We start from the raw sequence: 24272 nt of genomic DNA on the forward strand, positions 1-24272 counted from the left end.
TATAATAATGTAATATAATAATGTAATATTCAAATTTAAGTTCAGTCGTCTAGGTTAGGAACAGAGGTTTCAAAATAGATGGTTTTGGTGGGGCTAAAGTTAGCAGCTAGCCTGCATCATTAAGTTCGTTAACGTAGTTTCACATGAGTTTTGCATGCTTCATCTTAATGCACATTAACTAGAACTTTTTATAGACTATTAGTGATTGTACAGTGAATATCAGCACTTGCTTACCTTGTCATTGTCAGTTGCAACAGGGATCTTGCTGACAAGATTTGCAAACGCTGTTGAATCCATTGCGTAAAGCGGCAGCAAATCTCCTAACGAATCTCTTGACCTCTTGAGGTGGAAGCGGTTTCTCTCAGCGAGAGAGAGCAAATGTCAGCGTGTTTTCTTTTAGCTAACTTCACATGACTGAGGCACAGCTCTAAATGATTTGACAAATTACTGCCCCTATTTGGCGAAGTGAACAGCTTTTTAGGTGTCGCGCACAAAGTGTACCTCATGATTATATTTTTCTTGTCTTTATCTCTGACGAACTAAAAGTAATGGGCGTATGTCGATCTTGTGTACGTATTCAACATATTACACCTGTTTTCTGCTAGTGCCGTATTCATCCCCGCTGTAATCCATCAGGACTTTTCTCTTCTAATCTCGCGGTGTTTTGGGCGAAAATGGGGGTGGGACGACACCACTTTCAGGCTAAAAATGCATCGAAATGCATTGTGTTACTCTCATTTGCAACGAGTTTAAAGATTGCATTTTTTGTGTCTGTAATACATTACACTACGTTACAGCAACAAGTAATGCACTACAGTAATTACATTACTTTTGTAATGAATTACTCCCAACACTGGCCAGCAGCATTTTCTCAATGAGCGGGGACAGGTTGGGAGTCGCTCTGGGAGCAACGTCCATCCTGGGCGAGCACTAATTCACAACCACAGCAATACCTCTTTTTTCTTCTCTCTCAGCCAGGCCGCACCTGATAGTGTAGCACAAAAATACTGGGGCACAGCTCCAACAAAAGGGTCTTATGCGGGATCCGCACTTTCTGTAATTATTCATTAATTCCTGTACTTTTCGTTTAGAACAAGCCATCATTTTAGTCATACAACACTGCATGTGTGAGGGCAAAATGTGATGTTATCATTTATTTGAAAAATAATGAGACTTCACCAGCCATCTTATTGAATGGTTTCAGAAACATATAGGTGATTTACCATTTTGTACGAACTATTAATAGAAATATATTTTTTTGTGAACACATATGTAGATAATTTGGCCTTGACTCAACTAGTCAAGAACAAAGAATGCCCCTGCTGCCATAATTAAGTCTCAATGTGTCTGGCCACTAGGTGGTTTGTGCAATAGCAATTTGTCACACTGAGGGCAGAAAAGAAAACATTGTAAATAAGTACACTGTTTCAACAAAACTATTCATAAAATAAATGAGTAAAAACGACTGGAAACTTTGTACAACATAACTCATTGTCATTTTGCCATTACATATGTTGTACAAACAGTACATTACATCCACGTTAATGACACAGTCATTGATGTTCGTTTAATTGTATTTGTTAAACGTTTTCTCTAATTAAAAATATATAAAACTGTTCTTTACCAAGTGTAGTGAGTTATGAATATAAAAAGTGCCAAAAAAAAAACTGACAAAAAAAAATGTGATTAATATCCGCACTGAGTCATCTTGTCTGGCTTGAGCAACATGAAAAAAGAGGAACTTGATTGTTTTGAGGGATAGGGGCTGAGAGCCTTATATGGTATATGTTTCTAAATAAGCATTTTTAAGTTGTTGCAATGAGACCATCAAGTAAATCTAACATGGAACAGTGTGCTTAAATACATAAAATAACATATTAGAACAGCAGTCTATGCTCGCTTCTCCAAGAGGTCTCTGGTTCACCTCCTTTTGTGTCGTGCGTGTGAGTGACTACGGGTATGTTTGTTCATGTGCCTTGTGATTCACACAATCTAATAATATCCTCAGCCTTGGCTGAGGGTTGGTATCGAGGAGTCCAGAGAAAATGAGGAATCAGGAATAAGAAGTGAGAGAGCTGGATGTCCCCTAGCATACATGTCAGACAACTGTTCCATGTCATTGTGAAACAAATAATGGCCACTGAAACCTGCGCTGCAAGAACAATGGTCTTTTATGTGTGCCGTCCACCCACAGAAATGAAATAAAGAATCGATTCCAAAATACTTTTTTACATATGTTGAAAGAATCATATTTTAGCCAGATCATATCTTAGTCCAGGTCACAAGTCGAGGTACCGTTTTCAGGACAACACAATTGGATGTTTTGTTTTGAAAGTTACAAGCAGCACCATCGCTATCATCACCAGTAAAACTACATTTTTTTTGCTGAACAAATAATTAATCACAAAAAGGATATTAATTTTCAAGAGTACAAAGCTATCATTATTATTAATTGTCAAATTATATAATTATTTGATAACTCGATTATTTTTCAAGTACAATTGAAACATTTCAAAACACATTTTTGTACTTATTGTTAACTGCAAATGACATAAAAGGTGCTGAAGGCTCAGTTATCAACCAATCACGACTTCCTTGGTTTGGTGATTTGATGTTTGTAAGTTGAGGTTTGATTGGTTGAGCCCTGAGTATATATGGTGTCCTTTTCAGTTGGCACCAAGTGGTATTAATTGCGCATGAAAAATAATGTCATCATCAAATTAAATATAGACAAAAAATACTCTTTACTGCTGAAAATGGCTAAAGTTAAGCGTTCCTTAAATTTCATGAACTGCAATAGCATATCATAACACTAACATGTTGAGAGAGTAACATTTCAGTTATTTTACTCACATTCCAAGACAATACTTTTTCTCTTCCTTTTTTGTGTATATGCAACTATTTCAAAACGGGACATATTGTATTTGTAATTTAATTTTATGCAGTAAAGTGAAGTAGTCTAAGGATGACTGTGGACTGAGAGCCTGAAAGAATATGTTCTGTGGGAAGTTTGTCACCTTCTTGTTTTAATAAGGAAGAAGAAATAGGAGAAGAAGCCTTATGGTGCTCAACCTAAATTGGCAGAATTAAGGAAGTTTTTAGTTCCCCTGCTAATTCAGAGATATATAGAAAGCTGCATTTTTCAACCACCTTTGGCAATTTGCTTCCAGTAGTTAACGAAGTGACTTTTGTGGGAATGTATACTCTGTCCACTGGGTGATTTACACAGCAAACTGGTAAGACCAAATAACTTTTGTTCTTTAAGAGAGAAGGTGGGCGTTTCCCTGCAGGGGCACGCTGATCTCTTCGTATTATTAGGTCTATTCCACTTCTAACAATGTGGAAACACCTCTCCTTAGTACTATTCAGTCTCTTTTTACAACGATTTACACACAAATGTTTTTTCCAGGATGTTTTTGCAACTATCCATGTTTCATTTGTGTAATATCATATTGTTTATGACTATTATCACACTCAGTGAAATAGGACGAATGAGTGAAATATGTCACGACCGAGTGACAATTTCAGGTACATTACATTCAAAGTTAGTAGCAATAATTCAATATTTTATTTGACAAGAAATAAAGAGACAAATATCAAACAGAAACGCCATAGTGTCATCACACCATTCTAAAATGTCTCTAAACTTAGGTTAAGAGTCACAATTAAGTCAGGTTTATTGCATGTTTGATGTTGGTTGACAATAGGATTGACAAATAAAATGTTCTATCTGTATTTTTGATTCTAACTCAGGATTTAAAATGCTTTCAACAGAGTTTTTTTTTTATTATTTGTAAACTGCATTTCTTAAGAAAAATGTTGAGCGAAGGTGATTACGAAACATGTGCACTACCACAGGATTTTCAGAGTTTGGACATCAACCAGCACTCAGCCTGGCTAAACTGATGTTCTGCAGAGGAGGAGCGCAACGCTTCCTGTTGCGACGTTGCCTGTATCCTGTTTTCCACAGTCAGTGGTCATGCGTGTCATTCCCCTATATGCAAGCCTGCGTAGGCACAATCTCGTGATCCTGTGCTGTGAGGCTTCTGAAACTCCCAACACGGATACTCCAAATGTTCGTGATAAAGAGACAAACAAAACAAAACTGTTGATGTCAGCTACATGGGTTTTGCAATTTTTTAAATCCGTTGACAAAGTGACACTTTTGAAAGCAATGACTGCATAAGCGGTCTAAAAACACGTACAAGTAATGGGAATCATTTTTATGACAAATATTAAAAAGTTTTAAAATGTCATTTAATCTTGCTCAAATCAATCAAGTCAGCCATTCATAATGACTATTTTAAAGAAGGATTTGGCAGATTTGTGAGTTATTGTGGATCTGGCCAATGAGGATGTGCCATGTCTTGAATCCCACTTAAATGTGGTGCAACATTTACTGTTCATATCCTCAGCTAGCAGACAAAACAGGAATTTTTGATATAGGCTGGAAAATTTTCAGTCATCCGTCATTTGACAAGTGTGAAAAGAACACGTGAATGTCGTACAAGTTACTGCGAAGAAACAAGCTTTCAAAATCTTTTTAAAATTACATTTTAGAATACCTGATTACTCACAAGGAATTTCAAAACGTTCACCTTTTTTTTTTGTTTAACACTTTTATCCAATTTGCCATTGTCTCTGCGGTAGGAGAGGCAGGCTTGTGTAAACAAAACATTGAATGCTGTTGTGACAAATATATAATAATAAAGCGATGAAATAAAAGTAGAAATTCACTCATTAAAGAAAGACACCCAGAAAACGACAAAGATTTACATTTGGATTATTTACAGATGTTCAGATGACATGATGATCCGCCTGCTGTTTGAAGAGGAGCAGCATGTTTGTACAGTATACATAATGTACAGCCGTGTTGGTACGGTGCTACAGTTCTACATCCGCCTGGATTCTGGTCAATGTCTTGCTCAAAGGTCACATCATGATGTTTGCGACTTTTATCGGTCACTTTTCCACTTGCATAACTCATTTCTGAAATGGCATTAGAGACGAGGGACTCCGGGTCATTCGGTGGCAACTTCAAAGGGACGTGCTAGGTCGTTTGTTGGATTAAAAAAAAAAAAAAAAAAAAAAAAACCTTGGCAATGAGGCGCCAAAATGATGCCTATCGTCTAAGTGATGCCTTATTTTCATACACTTTGATTACAATTTAAACCTTTCCTAATCATGCCAATCTTATAGAAATACAGTAAGTAAGCAATTCTGCGTCCGGCAAAAGATTATTTGCAATCATGTAAGTCCACTGCTTTTCAGCTACAAGCTAAGCCGCCCAAAAATACTGACTAATAATGAGAGCTGTCGTTGTTTCTCAATGCACTGTAGATGCTGATTGCTGTTCTACTAGGGTGTTAGATGGTGCAATACTTAACTTCTGTTCCACATCCGTCATCCGTTTATTAAATGCGGTGTTGCGGCCCCCAAAACCTAAACAGAAAAAAATTGTCTTTCTGAAAAACTAACTGCACTAACTTTATGGCTCACACCATGATGACTATGTATCAAGAGTAGTGACCGTCAATCAAACAATGTCCATTCAAGATATCATGTTCTAAATGCAAAATGATAGTCAATAAAAGCAACAAAAATATAAATAAATAAAGTGGATGGATGGTTGGATGAATGGACAAAAGGATTTATTTTTGTCACTTTGAATGTGGCTGAGCAAATGCGCTATCTGGACCGTGCTTCTCACTACATATTATTATCTTAATCTACATACAAGGTTTATGATAACATTCACACCTTAACACTGGCCTCCCAAAACTGACAATGGTAACACAAGGTACACTAACTGTTTTTGTGTGGCGCAACAGAGAGAGGACAGCTTAATCTTTTCACTTTGTCTGGACAGAAAACAGAAGTACATAATTGAGAGCAAACCAGAATGATGATGTCTCACAGCTACCGCTACAGAGGTACAAGTACTGTATATCTGAGTGTCGCTTATAATATGTTTGTCAAAAAAAATAAATAAATAAAACATGACACAAACCTTTAATTCCACTTTTTGTGTTGGAGTTTAGGGAAAAAGCTGAAATGTCAACAACCATTGATTATGAACGAAATGCTTCAAGCATCTTTCCCCATTTTCCCCTGTGAGCCTAGTCTGATGAATAGTCTTGATTATAATGCAAATGCAATGCTTTAGTGACACTGAATTTTGTTGAAACGTGAGGTTTTGCCTTTACTATGCTGTACTCTTATCAGCCATTATTATACTTCGGCTTCTACACAGAACTGGCCTTTCGTTCTTTGCGGCCTGAAACAAAATCAACTTTTGGAATTCACAACAAAATTAAGATGTAGATGCCCAATGCAAAAGTTGATTTTAGAGCTCTCCATTTCTGCCAATTTATTCGTGATCATTCACACACTAACCTTTTCGCAGCAATTACGCTTTATACAGGCAGTTGTTTACTTTATTCTGGTGTCAGCATGCACCTTCTTCAGCCATGTATTGTTTTGAGACTTAGAGCAGGTGTGGGCATAGATATTGCTCCCAGCCTTAGCATCTGAACAGTGGGATTCCCCTCTATGAACAAGGTAGCCTTCATTCACCTTTGTGTAGGAGGGATGGTTTCGGAAGGTTGGAACTCTACTTTTCGGAGTCTTTGGAAGGGGTACTGGAGAGCATTCCCCCTGAGGACTCCCTGGCTCTGCTCGGGATCTTTAATGCTAAGATGGGCAATGAGGGGAAGGGTGTATGTGAAAGGAATGGCCCCTCTGATCAAAACACGAATTATGATCTGTTACCAGACTTCTGTGCCCATCACAGACTGTCCATGACAATGAACTTGTTCAAATATAAGGAGGCCCTCATGTCCACTTGTCACCAGGACACCCTAGGCCAAAGTTTGATAAAAGACTGGGTCATCTGAGAGGGAATCAGCTACTGCTCCTCCATGTTGAGATGCGCCACATGAGGTGACTCAGGCATCCGATTCGGATGCCTCCTACCTTCAGGAGCTGGCGAGCCTGTAAGCTGTCTCCCAGCTGTCTTATGCTACGTGCACACCGAACGCAAACGAAGCGAAAACGCGGAGAGTTTTGTTTTGTAGCCAATGGTGTTCGCGCCACTGGGCGCGAATGCGCGTCGGACGACGCGATGGACGCGAATGGAGCGACGCGAATGGCCGCGCGCGGTCACGAGAAGCCAAATTTCGCCTTTCGCGTGAAGTTAATTTTTTTTTTTTTTTCCGCATTTCGCGTCGCGACAGCCAATCAACTTCGGGAACATTCAACGGCTCACGCAGGGGGCAGGAATGAATCATAGCGGCCGCTTTGCGGTCACCGGGAGCAATCCAACACAGCCAGCTGATTTTTCAATACAAAACAGAGCCAAGCAAGCGCACTCACCTGGCTTGTAGAAAGGCGGAAGCGAGAACTTGGAACAACTTGTATATGCAGCCCTAACAGCTGTTGAACCGTCGTTACTGTGCTAAGCTAACGATAGCGCAGCCTTGTCAGCACAATATTAAGCACGATCTCGGCCACTTGATTGCGACATTGAAACTTTTTTTTCCGGTAGGCGAGTATTGCCGCAAAGCGAGGGACACGCAGTGCAAAAAAAAGAAAAGAAAAGAAGAATAAAGCTGCTGTCGGTGAAAATATTGGCTCTGTCACATCCCAAAAAAGTGAAAGTTCTCAGCAATGCTCTTCTTTCCGGATCTACCGTAAAGTGCGCAGCAAGCTCGCTCCACTCCTCTCCCCTCTCCTCGCGCGACAAAAAAGTGTACAAAAAGTACAACAGCGACAGAAAGGCCCGCGAATGAGCGTAGCGACGCAAATTTTCGCATTCGGTGTGCACGCAGCATCAGAGGTAATTTGGGATCCCCCTGGAAATGTTTGAGGAAAAGTTTGAAGAAGAGGGTAGGGAAGAGGCTAGTTTAGGCCTCCCTGCAATAGCTGTTGCTTACCTTTGGAAAATAAAGTCGATGGATTAAAAATGATAATAGATTTTTCACAACAATTTGATTTAGAATATTCTTTCTATGCATACATCCAGTTATAATTTGAGGTAATACTCAAATTATTGTTGTCACTGTCACTAAGTTATAGAAAATGAATAAAGTCTATTGGTTGTTAATTGAGCTACATTTTTTTCTTTATCATTCTATTCCCACAAAATGGAACTACAGTTAAACTTTTGATCTAACATGTTTTATATGTTTGTTTTATGTTTTAAACCTTCTGCAACACAGGGAAGACAAAGGAAGACATTCTTCTCAGAATTCAAGATCGTCCTATTAATGTGACATGTACAAGTACTTGGATTCATTGTAAGACATTCATAGAACCAAATGTGAAAGAAGCTTCCACTTCCTCATTTTGCTTTCGTGCCTTTGATGTACATTGTACCCTGCAGAGTTCCCATGGCAGACATATACATAGAAAGATTAATTGTAAGACGCTGGTATAGATAGAATTATACGATTTTACACTGAGGTTAATGTTAAATATTTGGTGATTTTCTGCGTGTGTCTTATTAATGTGTACCGGTATAATGTTGAACCACACAACTTGCTGTTGTCTGCTTGCAATGACATATTTGTTTATCGGCTATCTTAATGCATTTATTCATTTAACGTCTACTTTATAAAGCAGGGGTCACCAACGCGAGTAGCCCACAGACCTGTTCTGCAAATAGTTTTCAAGTGATAGAACTTGAACTAGGAATTTTATTCACAATTAAGCATTATGACGTATACATTACATATGGTATTACACTTGATTCATATATTTACTACAGCTGTTTTTTTTTAATTATTGTGAGAAATCAATAACATGATCAGGGTCTTCACATAAACTGGTAGCTCATCGTATTACTCAGTACCAAAGAAGTAACTCTCGGTTTCAAAAGGGTTGGCGACCCTTGTTATAAAGCATAGTTCAGATTTAAAAACTACTATTGTACTTGTCTAAAATGCTTATTGTATATGTGACGTCATACTCACAAATCCAGCCTGTAAGATTTGTATGAAGCTGCCAATTATCTAAATAAAAGTTCTCTATCCAGTTTACAGATTCAGTTGTTTATTTGGAAACTTGACAGTTCAGTGCTGCAAAGTATGTCAAAAGCTATTATGACTCACATCTGGGGCGCCACCCAAAATCTTCCATGAATTGTTGTTGTATCGATCCCATTATTTAATGCGCTTGTATTATATATTTTTATTCCTATTTTTCATCATTCGTCTTTGCAGCATATCAAGTATTTTCTTATTTCTCAAACAAAATGAAGACATCTTTCAATTCTAGGTAAGCACTGCTGAAAAATAAGAAGTCCAATAGAATCACTCCACTGACAAAACGTCAACCGACATTTACAAGTACCATTGTTACTACTTTAGTAGTGCAACCTTGCATTTTAAATAAAACCTTTCGTCTGTTAAATTGTCTGCAGTATGTTGCCGAATCGTGTGTACATCACCCTCACTTGCCTTGTTACACTTTGGAGGAGTGCGCTGTTCACGGTTAAATATCCCAGTTTCCATTGTACTAAACAGATGGCAAACAGCATGGCATTCAATTGGCAAGGATCCTTACACAATTCCTGCAAAATAAATTCCTTGTATTTCCAACATATTCAGACTACGTCACCTCTTGAGCATGTATTAGAATCGATGCTTATCATCAACCCAATGTGTTTCTTCAGGATAAACTATGCACAACCCAATTTAAATCAATTCTGAGTAATAACAATATAAGGATTAGCAAATCCCTTTGAACACTATAGAACTCAATACAAAGACAAGATACAGTAGTTAATGTTCAAATTGCTAAACATTTATGTACAGTATTTATTTTTGCAAATATGCTCTCATTTTTAATGTGATGTTTACAAGATGTTGCAAACAGATTGTGACAGCATCAAGAGCAGACAAGAAAAGTTGGGGAATACAGTGGACCCCCGGTTACGGCGTCCCCGGCTTACGTTTTTTTCACGTTACGATGTGGAATACTGAGTTTTTCCGTCCCGTCTTTAAGGCATTCATCCCGCTTTACGATTAACATCATCAACTGTCATGACCTGTGGGGTTGAATAATAATAACATTGAATAATAACATTGAAATTGTGAAATACACTAACTGTTTTTGCCTTGGGCATAAACATTGCATCACTATGCTGTGAATATAAGTAATAAAGGGATTGAAATACAAAAGAACGATTGTGTATCTTATCTTTACGGTTTACAATACAATACAGATTAAATAATTTGTACCGAAGAATGTCTAATGAGCTCTATTTAGACTGGCAAATCCATATATTCAGTTATGTATAGGAATGCAATAGACGTGTTACGCCTTACATTGCAAATTCAGTAGTAACATTGTAATGTACTTAATTACTTTGAAATGTCAGTAATAAATAATGCATTAGCATTTTGAGGTACAGTAACTTGCCCAACACTGGTGAAGGCAGCATGCTCAAAGAAAGGTACATCATACACGTTCAAACAGCCTGGCTCCATTATAAAAGAAGTGGAGGACTCCACTGTCCTGGCAGCGATTCGGGTCTGTCTCCCTTTGCCCTTTGAAACAAAACATTTTGCAACTGCAAAAAGCATCAGATGGGCAAACGTTTTGAAATGCTATCACGTACGCCTCGTTCATCTGTACAAAATAACACTACTCCGCTGATTTCTTTGTCAAAATACGTCCTTTGATACCATTGATTTTCACAAAATTCAAGCATTTCAGCTCCACTTATTTCAAATAGAACCGTGGACAGGACAGCAGACCTCAAATCTTCCCTCAAACGTAAGGGTCAAATCATCCGATGGTAAAAAAAAGTGGTTATCAGTCTTTTGGTGTTACATCCTCACAAGCCAAGGTACGCATGTTTCTTTGTTCAAAGGCGGTCGCGAGCAGGGGCTATATCCCCCTTTGGCATTTTCTGAAACTCCTGTATTTCCTTTGTGATAATCAGAATCTCCAAAACTGATACTGTTGCTTCATCTTATCTTCCAGTCATGTGCGGGTATGTGCGTGATTATACGACTGTAATTCTCATTTGCGAGCCGTTACGCGGAGAAATTGGTTCGACAAATTGATTGAGGTTTTAGTGACGGAAAAGATTTCTGCTTCATGTTTACTCATTTTTGATGAAGTTTAAATTTGGGGAACGCAAAGACTTATCTGAATGTACATCCAATTTTTTGAGCTGGCCAATACTTGATCAGATTGGACTTTGGAGGGTGGACTTTTCCACCATTAGCAACCCAAGCTTTGATTTACAAACTAACAAAACGATTTTCAGAACTATTGCATTTGACTTCAGTCATTGCAGAAGCGTATTAGACGATGAGATGTTTAAGTACACGGTCACTGATGATTGGCCGCCAAGGGAGGTGACAATATAGAGCTGCTGATAAATGCGAAGTTTCACGGGCTCCCCTATAGCAGTAGACACACTCTGTTGCTCCCACCCACATCAATTTACAGAAGTTAAAAGTTCCTTTTTCACTTCACGGGCAAACAGTGAGCCTTTGCTTTGCTGATTTTCTTGCTGTATTTGATCCTGCCGAAGGCCTCTTGGACCGGTTCAACTCACCACAGTGAATGATACATTGAGAGAGACTGCGGGACATGTTTTGGTTAGCGTTAAATGAGAGGAAATTTTGAAATATTGTGCAATGATGCTGCAAAGGTTTTGAAAGATTGTAAGAGCTTTTTGGTCTGCAAGGTGTGTTCCAGCGCACTCACTGGAGAAAAAGCCCCCATGTTGCATCCCTACAGAATGGAGAGTTATTTCATTGCACCTGTAAGTATCACTTTTTTTTGTTTTTTTTCTTATTCACATTGTCAGAATAACAGAATAACTTGCCCATTCAGAATGGACTTATTTTTCAGCTTTTTTTTTTTTTAAACTACAAATATTGTAGACGAGGGATTGTGCTCGTTTGTCGTTTTACATTTGCTGAGTTGTAGTTCATTTGCGTACAGGATGCCAAGGCTAACAAAATTTGATACTTCAGACGACATGAAAACGAAGCTCTAAAGAGCTTGACAGTTTCAGAATAGCTATGACAAGAAAAAAGAAATCCTGATTTCTATTTTATTTAAGAACATACGTATTCTTGCCATTATACCCAAATAAAATATTTAAATATTGTTTGTAAATATGTCATTAGTACAAGAAACTTTACTGATTGAGTAAATATATTGACCACAAATGGACTGTTGTTTCTGATAATTGTTCAACTATGTTTTTCATTTGTGATTGTATTAAATTTCAATGTGCTCTTATAGCCCTCAGAAGAAATGTATGATTCCGAGATCTACAGACATCAAATTCCAGAATTTTATAGTCCATATGTTGTGGATACAGAGATGCAAGCAGGTCAGTTTTACGCCAGCATTTCACGGGTTTTTTTTCTTCTTTTTTCCCTAAAGATGTTATACATACACAGTTCACCTAAATTTTAACCATTTTTTAATTAATAACCCAATTACAATATTGTTTTCTAAAATTGTTTTTTAACATTTTTTTAATAATAGAAATGAAGCATTCAAACTTGATCAGTATTTTATATATTTCAAACTTATATGAAAATGAATCATGATGAAAAACTTTTTTTTTTTTTTCTTTTAATGGATATTATTATGAGCGCAGCTGAAGAGCACAGGAAACAGATGCTATTTTTTGGGCTGCAGCAACTACAGACATAGAACAAATTCTGCCCCAAGGGGATTTGTTGACTTTCTCTTGGTAGCAACAGTTTTGAATATTCCACCAAAACAGACATAATGGAGAGAATGAATTGAACAGCAAATACTATTTCCAGGTGTGAAGTTGGTTAATACTGTTTTCTAATAAAACCAAACTCTCCTTGCTCTGTTTAAATTCTCACTGGTTGTTTGAATGAAAAATTCACGTTGCTATAGCTCAGTCTGAAGTGATCTCATATTTCATTGTCTTCTCCAAATAGACCACTGGGACTACCATCCTCACCCTCACGCATACCAGATTGAGTTTGAAAACCTTCAAGAGACAAACTTCACAGAGCTGCAAAGCGTGCAGCCTCTACACCCGCCCGGTCTCATCCGACACGATGTCATGCACTACGATCCAGAAAATCTACTGGATCCAAACCTTGGGGCACATTCTCACATGTTACCGCAACCAGTGAGTCCATCTGAAACTAAATCATGACTAAAACCATATTATCATGAAAAAACAAAACAAAACAAGACAATTCATGTGCTAAAGTGAAGAAGCGTGAAGAATTATGTGCCATGTCATCTCCAATTTGTGTACTTTTACAGTTGTTCATGAATAGTTTGTTATACATCCACACATATTAATGCTAGCTACTCAACGCTATTGGCAAATGTATTGCTGGCTCAAAGACAATAGCTGGGAGGAATAGGGATCCCAATTTGACACCATAATTTCTATGTTTCAACATGTACAGGGTACGTACGACAAGTGGAAATGTCTTAACAAGCTGAATTTTTTTTTTTTGTCATCGCCACAAATCTACAAAATCCAACAGTTTTGTTGTTGTTTTCCTTCATTTTGATCGAACTGTTAACAATTTTGATTGGTCTTTACCAAAATCTGGATTACAAATTTTGAGTAAAATATCAGTGTTTGAAACTTTTAATTTCACGACAAACATTTCTTCGAAATAGCAGAACAGAAAGTTCAATTGAGTGGTGCATTATAGCATTATGACAATGATTCCTTATGAACCGCTTTTTGACAAATTGTATAAAGTGAGGTGATATGAGAAAATGTAAATGCTGCGATTTTTGAGTGAACTTTAGTCATATACAGTATTTTTTTTAAAGGACCAGGTAATGCTTACCAGAATAATATCACATGCTTATCTCTTTGTTATCTGCTAAATAATGTGAAATGCAGTAAAAGGATGAAGAATGCGGTGAAATTTTGACTTTGCTGCAAGGCAATTTGATGTGCTCACGACAATTTGATGTGCGTACGACAAAAAAAAAACCACATGAAATGAAAAGCAAACATGTCTTTAAAACACATACAATATATATATATATATATATATATATATATATATATATATATATATATATATATATATATATATATATATATATATATATATATACTGTAACTTGACCTCAAAGTGGTCATTCATGCATATGAAATGATAACTAAAATCCACAAAATATGAAAATGAAATGAGCAGCATCAACACATCCAGTTCTCAGTATAACAGTATGAAATGCGACACCTATTACAGCCTTGTTTTATCATTCATTCAAAATCATTCATGTTGAAAATGAATCATCATTATCTATTTTTTCCAAATGTCTCTTTTGCCTGCGTGGGGGTGTGGGGTTGTTTAGACCAGCGGACGGTGTTGATGTTTGTATGCTTGTGAAGCCCATTGAGACTCTTGAATGATTCATTTGCTCCATCGATTTGACTTAACTCAAATCTTGGCTTTTGGCTCTCTGTACTGGAATTCACAGAAACATGCACATGCCGTATATGGTTCACTCTTTCTGTGCCATGAATGAGAATTTTCGGCATGTAAAATGATCAGGTTGTGTACCAGTGAAAAGAATATTCCCCAACTGTTTTTTTTTTTCTTAATAGGATAGATGACAGTCGTGGCCAGCGCTCCCCTTAATATTAAGCCGGTTGGGCACTGTTGTAATCTACTTGTATGCATACGCAAACTGTTCTATACACAGTGTTTTATACATCTAAACATAAGCAAACTGTTATTTTGATGTCATGAACAGGTTTCCACCGTTTATGTTCATGTTTTATCGGAGGGAAAGATGTTTCAGATGCTCCTAAAAAATATTAGTGTCCAAATATTATTGTTGTACAGAAAACACATCTTATCACAAAGGCCCATTTTTCACCTTTTGTTCAAAATGGTGTGGTGTCACTCAATGACCTATTTTCAAACAGTGATTGCTAGAGAACAGAATTAGATGACATTTTACTTTTTTTTTTTCGAGATAAAGAATGCAATCCAGTCTTTCCAACGGCGCATTCTGTCGGCCCTGAAAGATGCATCAAAATCGGATGGCACTCTCAGGCACAGGGGTCAACTCAAGACCCGGGGCCAGATCCGGCCCGCCACATTATTTTATGTGGCCCGCGAAATGCTGATTTGATTTCAAGTTTCAGGCTAAAAACTAACAAAACTACCAAACTTGGAAGTTGTCTCCAACGTTTAATTTTTATAGTGAAAAACGACAAGCAACAATTTTTTCTTCCCAATGTCTCTTTTGAACAGTTTTTATCAAGCCTCTGATATCAAATCAAGCTAAGTGTGTCACAAACACACTTAAAAATAATTTGATTCGCAGTCATTCCGACTCTCTGACAGAAAGTGCAACTACAATGTGGCCCACGGTAAAAAACGAGTTGCCTTTTCAGATAACGCTTGGCACTGAAAGAGTTGAGGACCTTGTGATCTCCATGGGAATGCCACCTTGTGTCCAGTTCACGTGTAACAGTGAGCCAAAAGAGATGAGAAAATACATAGATAAAATATATTTAGTGCATAGAATACATTGAGTGTTTTTTTTTTCTTCCTAAAAACATTGATGACTCCAATGGGTGATCACAGTATAACTAACACATCCCTTTAATATGGAATGAGACCTAATTGAAGCTTGGTAAATAAAAGGACTTTGTCTCTTGGTTTCAAGGTAACATTCTTCCCACGGACTATGTATCCTAAACATGTGTCCCAGCACAGCACTGATGATGAAGAGCATGGACGTCAAAGTCCCCCCCTGGAGGTATCTGATGAGGAGTGCCTTCGGGAGCAAGTCCCTTATGTCATACCGGGAGAGATGGGTAAGATAACCCATTCAAAAGACAACAACTAGGTTTACATGCAGTCATATTCAGGTTAAGGTGGGGTTTGTGTCAAAACTCGGGTTTCCGAAACATTCGTATTATCTCCATTTACACGCATTAACGAGGGGGGCTGGATTAACCGTGTTACCCCGATTGGGAATGTGACATACTGCTAGTGTCATGGCTCAGGTAGACATTATTTCTACTGTCAATAAAACACAATCTATTCATGACTCTCACCACAATAACAATCGGTTTCCTCCTCGCACCAAAAGTGTGGTTCGTTGTTTTGTCTTGATTTTGTATTCAATTTAGACTCTCTTGTAAATTGCAACATAGTATTTTTTCTTTCTTCTAACGTTTGTGAAAATATAGCACCAATTTAGAAAGAAAGAAAGAAAGAAAGAAAGAAAGAAAGAAAGAAAGAAAGAAAGAAAGAAAGAAAGAAAGAAAGAAAGAAAGAAAGAATGTTACCTCCCAAAAATTCTGCATTGGATTAAATTAGGAAACACTGATAAATACTGTATTATTGGATTAAATTAGGAAACACTAATACATACTGTATTCGTCAAGTTTTCCATGGAAAACGGGAGAGGAATTGAATAATACATCTCTGGAAAAACTGGGAGAATGGCAACAATAAATGAAACAAATGCAATAATTTTGGTGAAAAAAGGGAAGAATTTGGCCATGAAGATGACACTATTGAAACTGTATATCAATCCACATTTGTGAATATAATGAGATTGACTGTGGTTTTAATGTCTTAATTGCACTTACGCTATACTGCCCTTCACCACAACATGAGTAGGCATAATAATTTTTTGTAGACTGGAATGACATGCCTGACAAACAACATACCGGTACCTCATTAATATTAAAATTAGGAGTGAATAGATTTTTGTGTGGAAAAAAAAAGTACAACATGATTTCTCGCACTTAAAGTTGATTTCTTGTTCAGTAGTTTTGTGCCGATCTTGAATGAGAATTTTCATAGAAAAATTTTGTTTCAAACCCGTTTTCATTGGGCTAGTAATGTGAAAAACGAATATTAAATGTATTGTCAAAAATAAAATATATTGAGAGCAGCTCTTTTATCCAAGTAATTTATCACACATCTGGTGTAGGAATTGTTTGGTTCTATGTAGCCCGCCCCTTAGCCCATAGTACGAAGGATAGATTGTTCATCTCTAATGGAAACGTTATATAATATGAAGAGAATACATCATTAAGTGCACCCGTATTTTCTGTTGCGACACCATAAGAAAGCTGAGATGAGCACAACAAAAAAAGCTTAAAATGTGTGAGTGTGTTCTTTGCACGTCATCCAAATACCTCATGGAGGTGATTAGTTTTCCAGCTCATTTTATTCATCAGAATTCATCATCATTCAACTTGTCAGGCGTAAGGAGACGTTGTATTTACAATATAAATGTGTTTTCCATCACTGAATCAATGGAACAAATGGAGTGGAATTTTGCTCGCTCTCAGTGGCTAACTGCATTTTGCAGACTACAGCATCTGTGTTTCTTATTTCTTCATTCAACAGGAGCTGACCTCAGTGGACATTGCACAATTTCTCTGAATCTTTGCTTGCACGCAAACTTCTAAAAGAGTGTTAGAATGACTTTTTTTTTTTTGGACTAATCATGACTGATTAGTAGCTTGTTTTTTTTTAAACTACACCAGTCATTATTGAGTATTTTTTAACAACTACATTTTTAACAACTGCGTTGTACATTTTTTTTCCTGCTTTTCTTTTTTGTTTTTACTATATCATAGTAACATTTTTATATAGTGCTTTTGTAGGTCCTCTATGAAGCATTATTTTTCTGTTTTCAAATTCTCCCATCTGTGACCCCCTAATGCAGTCCTTGAAAATAGTTGGATGGGCCCCTTGGGAGGGAGGATGACCCCAGGGAAAAGACTTAGTTTTTCTCACGTGAAGTGTAATTGCAATAAAATAAGAATTTATCTTTTTTTTTTTTTTCAGGCACTTTGGTGCACTTGGTTATTTTTTTCTATTTTAGACTAAGCTGTAACCTGTATAAATGCTGTGAAAATGATTAGCAGTTGTTGAAAGTTTTTTTGTAATGCTTTTTTTCTATACTTATAGACTTTTTATTGATAATAATCTTATTCATAGTCAGTGCGTCAAGTGTGTGTGTGGGGGGGGGGGGGGGGGTCTTTTTCCTGTGTGTGTGGTGTTTGTGTGTGTGTGTGTGTGTGTGTGTGTGTGGGGGGGGGGGGGGGGGGGGGGGGGGGGTCCCTGGCAAAAAATAGTTGAGAAGCAGTGCCCTAATGTGCCGCTAGAGTCCATGTTAGTGATGTCACAAGAAGTGATCCAAAATCAATTATATAGTAATTGAAAATTAATCCCCGTGCATATTCTATGCCAGGCAGAACAAATACATGTTCTTCCATTAGAGGGCAGAAGGCACAATAAACCTGTGGAACCACTTGTTGTAATTCATCCAACAGAAATGGTTGTGACTAAAGGTTGGTTGCACTTTAGCCGTCAAGAATTCTTTTCTGGACAAGCATGAAACAAAGGCTGCCTCAATTAAAAATAAAGGTCATACACCCAAGCCCTATGAAACACATTTCTGACAATAGGTCATTGCAATTACTCTTTAATGATGCTCTTAACTTATAATTGAAAATAATTGGGCTTGTTTACTGACATGATGACTGAGGGAAAAGCCTTCCAATTGCAAACCTAGTTAAATAGATCATCTCACATCAAAGTATGGACTCTGTTTATATACAGCATACATGGATTTTTGTACATATATAGCAGATGTTTTCCTGTGAATTAATTTGAAGCCGACTCGTTACAATAGCGCTCACAGTTAATTATCCGCTTCAGCAGCCACAAAATAAATCAGGATGCATTGGGCAATGATGTAAGAAAATCCGTCATTATTCCTTGGAATTTTTATGCCGACCTATCCCCAAATTATGGTTAAACTGACTTTGCATCACTCAGTCAGGTGTGCTTGGCCCCTTTTCACTCTCCTCAGCTTTTATTTTATTTTTTTAGAGTTTGTGCATATTATTTTGTATTGACTTAGTCAGATCAAACCCAACAAAAGCTTACACCAGTACACAATGAAGAACTGTGAAACTTTGTGATTTTTCCTACAGGCAACAAAAAGAAGATTCGTTTGTATCAGTTCCTGTTGGACCTTTTACAAAACGGCGATATGAAGGACAGTATCTGGTGGGTGGACAGAGACAAAGGAATGTTCCAGTTCTCATCCAAACACAAGGAGGCTCTCGCACACCGCTGGGGAATCCAAAAGGGCAACCGCAAAAAAATGACCTATCAAAAGATGGCGAGGGCTTTGCGCAACTACGGCAAAACTGGCGAGGTAAAAAAGATCAAGAAGAAACTGACGTACCAGTTCAGTGATGAGGTCCTGGGGAAGACTCATTTGGAGAGAAAGCCATACATGTAGGCGGAGTCCTGAATTACACGATGCCAATGTTAACATTTGATATTTGGTTTCTAGTGTAACTGCTCACCCAAAGTTAACATGGTTTTGTAAATAGCCTCAAAAGCATCATGAAAGCTGTCCAGCAGGAGCATACTGGGTCATTGTACAGCACATGTATTTCTCACAGCTAAGAAATCCAGTGTGAAGATGAAATTATCGAGTGTCTACGATCCATGTCTATTGCTTTTCCTCTTCAAGGACATAGGAAAGCTTTAGCCGGTATAGCGTGTGTACAGCAAAGAAACGAGGCCATGACTTGATGTGAAAGTGTAGAGTGTAGGCCTGATTAATCAATACCAATAGTTTGTTCAAAGCGGGATATTTGCATACAACTGTAGAATCATGGAGAACGTAATAAACATTCATTTCAGTCAAGTCATAATCCTACATGAATGCCAAATTATTTTTAAAAACTGCCTACTGTATGAGACATGTGAAGATATTTATTGTTATGACCAGTGCATGACCGAATGTCATCTACGCAGTGTCTGACTTAATAGTTGTCTAGGGCTGGGCGATAATATCGGCGTATCGATATATTGCGATACGAAGTGACGCAATACACGTTTTGCAATATGCAATATGACATACAGTGTCCGATACACTGTATCGCGTATTGGTTTTGAAATGCCTTTTTGGGTACTATTTTGTTTTTAGGAATCAGTCTGGTCTGGAGGCCCTTTCGTATCATGATAATCAATCTTGTTTTACATGTAAACCATTCCAAGCGCATCAAAAACACCAGACAAGATAGCAATTCCTTTGTTTTAGGCGTTGTAGTCATATCTTGGGATTCATTCTTCTCACCTTCACAGTGTTCATGTGATCCGTAGTAAATTCCCGAGAAGCGCAATTACTGTGTGCCCACTCCTCAACCACCAGCCATATTATTCAGCAGTAGAATCTCATGTTGCGTTTAACTGAAATGGGAATTTTGAGATTTTAACTTTAGTTTTGTTTGATTTCGTTTTCTTTTATATCCCCAGTAATTTTCGTAATATGAACAAAAACTTGTACAGAAGCAACCGTAGCTTGAGATTTCACTGTATTTAATAAATTATAACAATAGATTTGTCCTTGGTTTTTGTCGTTTGTTTTGTTTTTTTTTATTACCAACGTGGGTGGCGTCACAATTCTGTTTTGTTTCCGGGTGAAGAGCGCTGCCACCGGTATTTTATGCTGTCACGTGTGGCAAAAATCTACCTCTGTATTTGTGCCATATCAACGCCAACTGAAAGAGTATTCTCATTAGCTAGTGACATACTAATATCGTCAAGGGCAATTTTTAAACGTCATTTGTTCATAAATGTCAATTTCTTATGTTTTTTTTTTTTTTTTTTTACTCATTATTAATATATATTCCATAGATTGTTTTATTTATTTTATTTTTTTACAAACATCGCTATACGTATCGCAATACGCCTTTGCTTTATCGCAATAAATCGCAACACTTTAGCACTAGTTGTAACCATTTTAGCTCAAAACAGTTTCCCATCTCACATTAAACTGATTAAGTTAGGAGCAAACATAAAAGAGTGTTACTGTAATTGTACAGGAGAAACACCCAAATCAACCAACAAAATCCAACAACCAAAGTACAGTGGCATGATTCACTGCTAAAATGATTATCATCATTATCATGATTATGATCTAAATATATATTTCTGTCACATATTTCTTCTCCCCTTTATTTTTCACTCCCTGGTTTGTGTATTTTTAGATACTGCATTACTTAATGAAAAGGCAATTAAAATTAAGGACATTGCTGTCAAATTGGCGAGACAGCCCCTGCATGTCACTTCCACAAAATGTGATCGAGCTACATAACGTTAAATACTTCTTGAAAAAAACAAATGCACACGGGCAAAGCTACATAATATTCTCACTTCGATAAGTGTAGGCACACGGGCCAATTTAGGGCGATGCCTCATTAAATGAAGGTGTGGTGTGAACAAAGTGACAGGACGCTGTTTCATCTTCTAGGATACTGATGAGTTTGCACATAGTTTGACCTGCAAATGTCATGTTGCGCAGGATGGCTTGCCTTAACTCAACTGCCAGCCATCTTAGAGAATTTTGACATTTAAAATTCCAACGCAATAGTCTTCAATGATTATATATACGTGTACTGAATCAACCAAAGGAATGTATAGACACACTTTTCTGCCTTTTTCCGTTCTTTTGTGATCAGCGGTAGAAATTGGTAGCTTTACAAAGTTCAACCATTTATCCCTCTGGACTCGCCAATTGTGCTGATCTCTAAAATGGAGTAGTGATGTCATCTACTGGTGGGTGTGAATCATTAAAGTAGTTTCCATGTCAGACATTTACAGTAGAGCAGAATCAGATTCTCCCTCACCCCCCTCTGTTGAAAAAAAAACATGTAAAAGACAAGTATAAATGTGAATGGCAGTGAACAAGTTAACAAGATGACAACAATATAAATGATGTACACGAGTCGTGGACCGCCATACACATTAATAGCAATTTGACGTAAAACATAGCCACAAAAAGCAACTGTGACATCCATGGTGACAAATTGTGCCAGAAATTAGACAAATGAAAAGGTAGGTTTATGCAACAACAATACAATGGTTAAAAAAAAAAAAAAACACTTTTGCAGACTTTGTGTAATGTATACAGAAGCTGAAACTTCATTGTGTTAGTTTCCCATTCATCCGTTTTATTTACTGCTTCTACTCATCTGGGTCATGTGCAGCCAAAGTCTGTCCCAGATGACTTTGATTGACACATTTTCCCTAAACTGAATGCCTGTCTGTCGCTGGGCACATGCAGTACATGCGGGCAACCTCTCAAGTGACTTAGGGTCATAGGCGGGGTACACCTTGTCCCTGACCTGGATGCCTTTCAACCGCAGAGCACATGCAGTACATGCCAATAACCTCTCGCGCTCACATTCCCACCTATAATTTAGTTTTCAATGTGGAATTGATCCCATCACGAACAGGTGTTTAGCAGAATGTTAGTTATTAAAAGATAATTACATGAGAAAACAAGCGACATCCGTGCCCACATCTACCTGGCCACGTTATGGTATAAGGGCCAACAATAATATGTTGGGGACATTAAATGGAATATTAACTCTTTATTAACTCTTTCTTTTATCTGAAAAGGCCACCCCTAGAGACCAAGACAATTTTGAGCAATTTGACGGATATTTCAAGGTCGACAAAATATTGTGTGTTATGTCTACGTAGACAAAGATGAATTGGATTCAATTCTTTACCTAGAAAAAGAAAGTAAGATTCTACTTTATTCTGTTCTTTAGTCACCTTGTTTTTCTGAATCCGAAACATCTCAAAGTATATATATATATATATATATATATATATATATATATATATATATATATATATATATATATATATATATATATATATATATATATATTTATATATATATAAACTGAAAGAGATAAAATAATAAATCAAGGATTTGAAGGAGCTTAGTTTTGTGGTCACAGAGCACTGTATATTTCAGGCACAGTTGACTACTGTTTGGCTCAGCGGCTAAACATGTTTTTATTGTCTGCGTGAAAGTTGGAACAATAGCAAGTTTTGTTGCCTAACTTATTGTTATGGCATTACAACTGCAGTACCGTGAGAAATTGAAATTAGCATAAAGATCTGAAATATAGAATAAATAATTTTTAAAAGTTCAAATAAAAAAAACGGTTTTTTTAACGTCAAATAGTTCATTCTTCTTTCTTCTGTAAACAAAATGTAAAGTCTATATGTTACTTGAATTTTCAATTCAATTTCCATTCTCCAAAAAGCTTTGCAATAGAGGCTACCAGTAATTGGTTTTCTTTGTATTTACTTTTAAATATACTGTGCAGCTTAGAATAAGCGCCATCCGTTTTTTTTTTTTTTTTTTTTTATCTTCTAAATTTAACCTGCCCCAAACATCCATGGTACCCGCTCTCAAGGCCTGTCATTCAGGCGAGGTGTTGGAGGAAATGATGGTTGAAATATAGCCTGTGTGTGCAGCCATGTGTGTGCCTTTGTGCCCGCTTGCGTGTGTGTTGCATACGTGCTGTTGTGATCGTGGGACAGGATGGGCTTTGATGAGACGTGTAGGGGCAGCTGTTGTCCTTTGGCCATCAGCTTGGGCCCAGAATGAAGGTGTCTGGAGAGGTGGTGCTGTACGGAGTGGGGGCTATTATTAAAGGCAAAAGAGCAAGCTAAACAGCAGAGTAAGTCAACCCATAAAGAAGACTACATCCTTGAGGAAGATGCCGGAGGCAGTCAAAAAATCAAGTGAGTGTGCATTTTTTCTCCTGTTAATATTTTTCTTTGTTGGGTGTAGCCCACTTCAGACAAAAAACTGTTAATTCCACTCCTGAACATGAGCGTTTCCTCCCTGACTAAACACAAACCATGTGAGACACAAGAACAAATGGTCTGACTGTGTGCTGCCTCACAGCTGTCTTAAGCAATATTAACCACAGTCAAACTGCTAAAACAGGCATTAACAGATAAGCGTTTACCACAAAATGTTGTAATATTTGCATTTTTTTATATCTTGGAGTCATTATGTTTCTGACTGGTCTGGCAAGAAAAAAAAATACATATATATATATATATATATATATATATATATATATATATATATATATATATATATATATATATATATATATATATATATATATATATATATATATATATATAAAAATTGATTTGGAAGCAGATTCAAGTCTTGTTTTCCTATTGAAATGAATGCAAACACAATTCATCTATTCTAGCCCTCCCCCTAAAAAGGAACAAAACGTTGAAGTGTGTTTTGCAATGTGGGAAAATCATCATTCTATATTATTGTATTTTATTAAAAAAAACAAAACCAATAATGACATAATTAAAAACAGTTGTTTTTCTTTTTGCAATGCTTTCATTGAATGTCTATTATGCTGCTCTTTCTGC

General features: G+C 37.1%; 2 protein-coding genes across 4 annotated transcripts in view; both read left to right on the forward strand.

Annotated features, from left to right (window-relative positions):
* Positions 1-3216: 3216 nt before the first annotated feature.
* Positions 3217-20460, forward strand: spi1b (Spi-1 proto-oncogene b). 3 transcript variants are annotated; one of them, XM_088412871.1, is made up of 6 exons: positions 3217-3236; positions 11705-11782; positions 12271-12361; positions 12951-13147; positions 15676-15826; positions 18977-20460. In XM_088412871.1, the coding sequence occupies exons 2-6, from the start codon at positions 11741-11743 to the stop codon at positions 19288-19290; spliced, it is 795 nt and encodes a 264-aa protein (XP_088268997.1). In that variant the 5' UTR covers positions 3217-3236; positions 11705-11740; the 3' UTR covers positions 19291-20460. The 3 variants fall into 3 exon arrangements, with proteins under 3 accessions (XP_088268997.1, XP_088268996.1, XP_088268995.1); XM_088412870.1 differs by lacking the exon at positions 3217-3236 and adding an exon at positions 4834-4876; XM_088412869.1 differs by lacking the exon at positions 3217-3236 and having other exon boundaries at positions 11147-11782.
* A 2983-nt stretch (positions 20461-23443) lies between these two features.
* Positions 23444-24272, forward strand: part of mybpc3 (myosin binding protein C3) — a 29616-nt gene continuing 28787 nt past the window's right edge. Inside the window, exon 1 of the mRNA XM_088412872.1 lies at positions 23444-23609. Coding sequence (XP_088268998.1) covers positions 23585-23609 — 25 coding nt within the window. The 5' untranslated portion in view covers positions 23444-23584. The remainder of the gene's footprint in view (positions 23610-24272) is intronic.

This window comes from Hippichthys cyanospilos, chromosome 4 (genome assembly GCF_059441005.1).
Source record: "Hippichthys cyanospilos isolate Australia breed blue-spotted pipefish chromosome 4, RoL_Hcya_1.0, whole genome shotgun sequence".
Taxonomy (NCBI): domain Eukaryota; kingdom Metazoa; phylum Chordata; class Actinopteri; order Syngnathiformes; family Syngnathidae; genus Hippichthys; species Hippichthys cyanospilos.

Coding starts and splice junctions, on each gene's coding strand:
- spi1b (XM_088412869.1), top strand. CDS start 11,627: ATGAGAGGAAATTTTGAAATATTGTGCAATGATGCTGCAAAGGTTTTG. Junction 11,783..12,270: donor AGAGTTATTTCATTGCACCT/GTAAGTATCACT, acceptor GTGCTCTTATAG/CCCTCAGAAGAAATGTATGA. Junction 12,362..12,950: donor GGATACAGAGATGCAAGCAG/GTCAGTTTTACG, acceptor TTCTCCAAATAG/ACCACTGGGACTACCATCCT.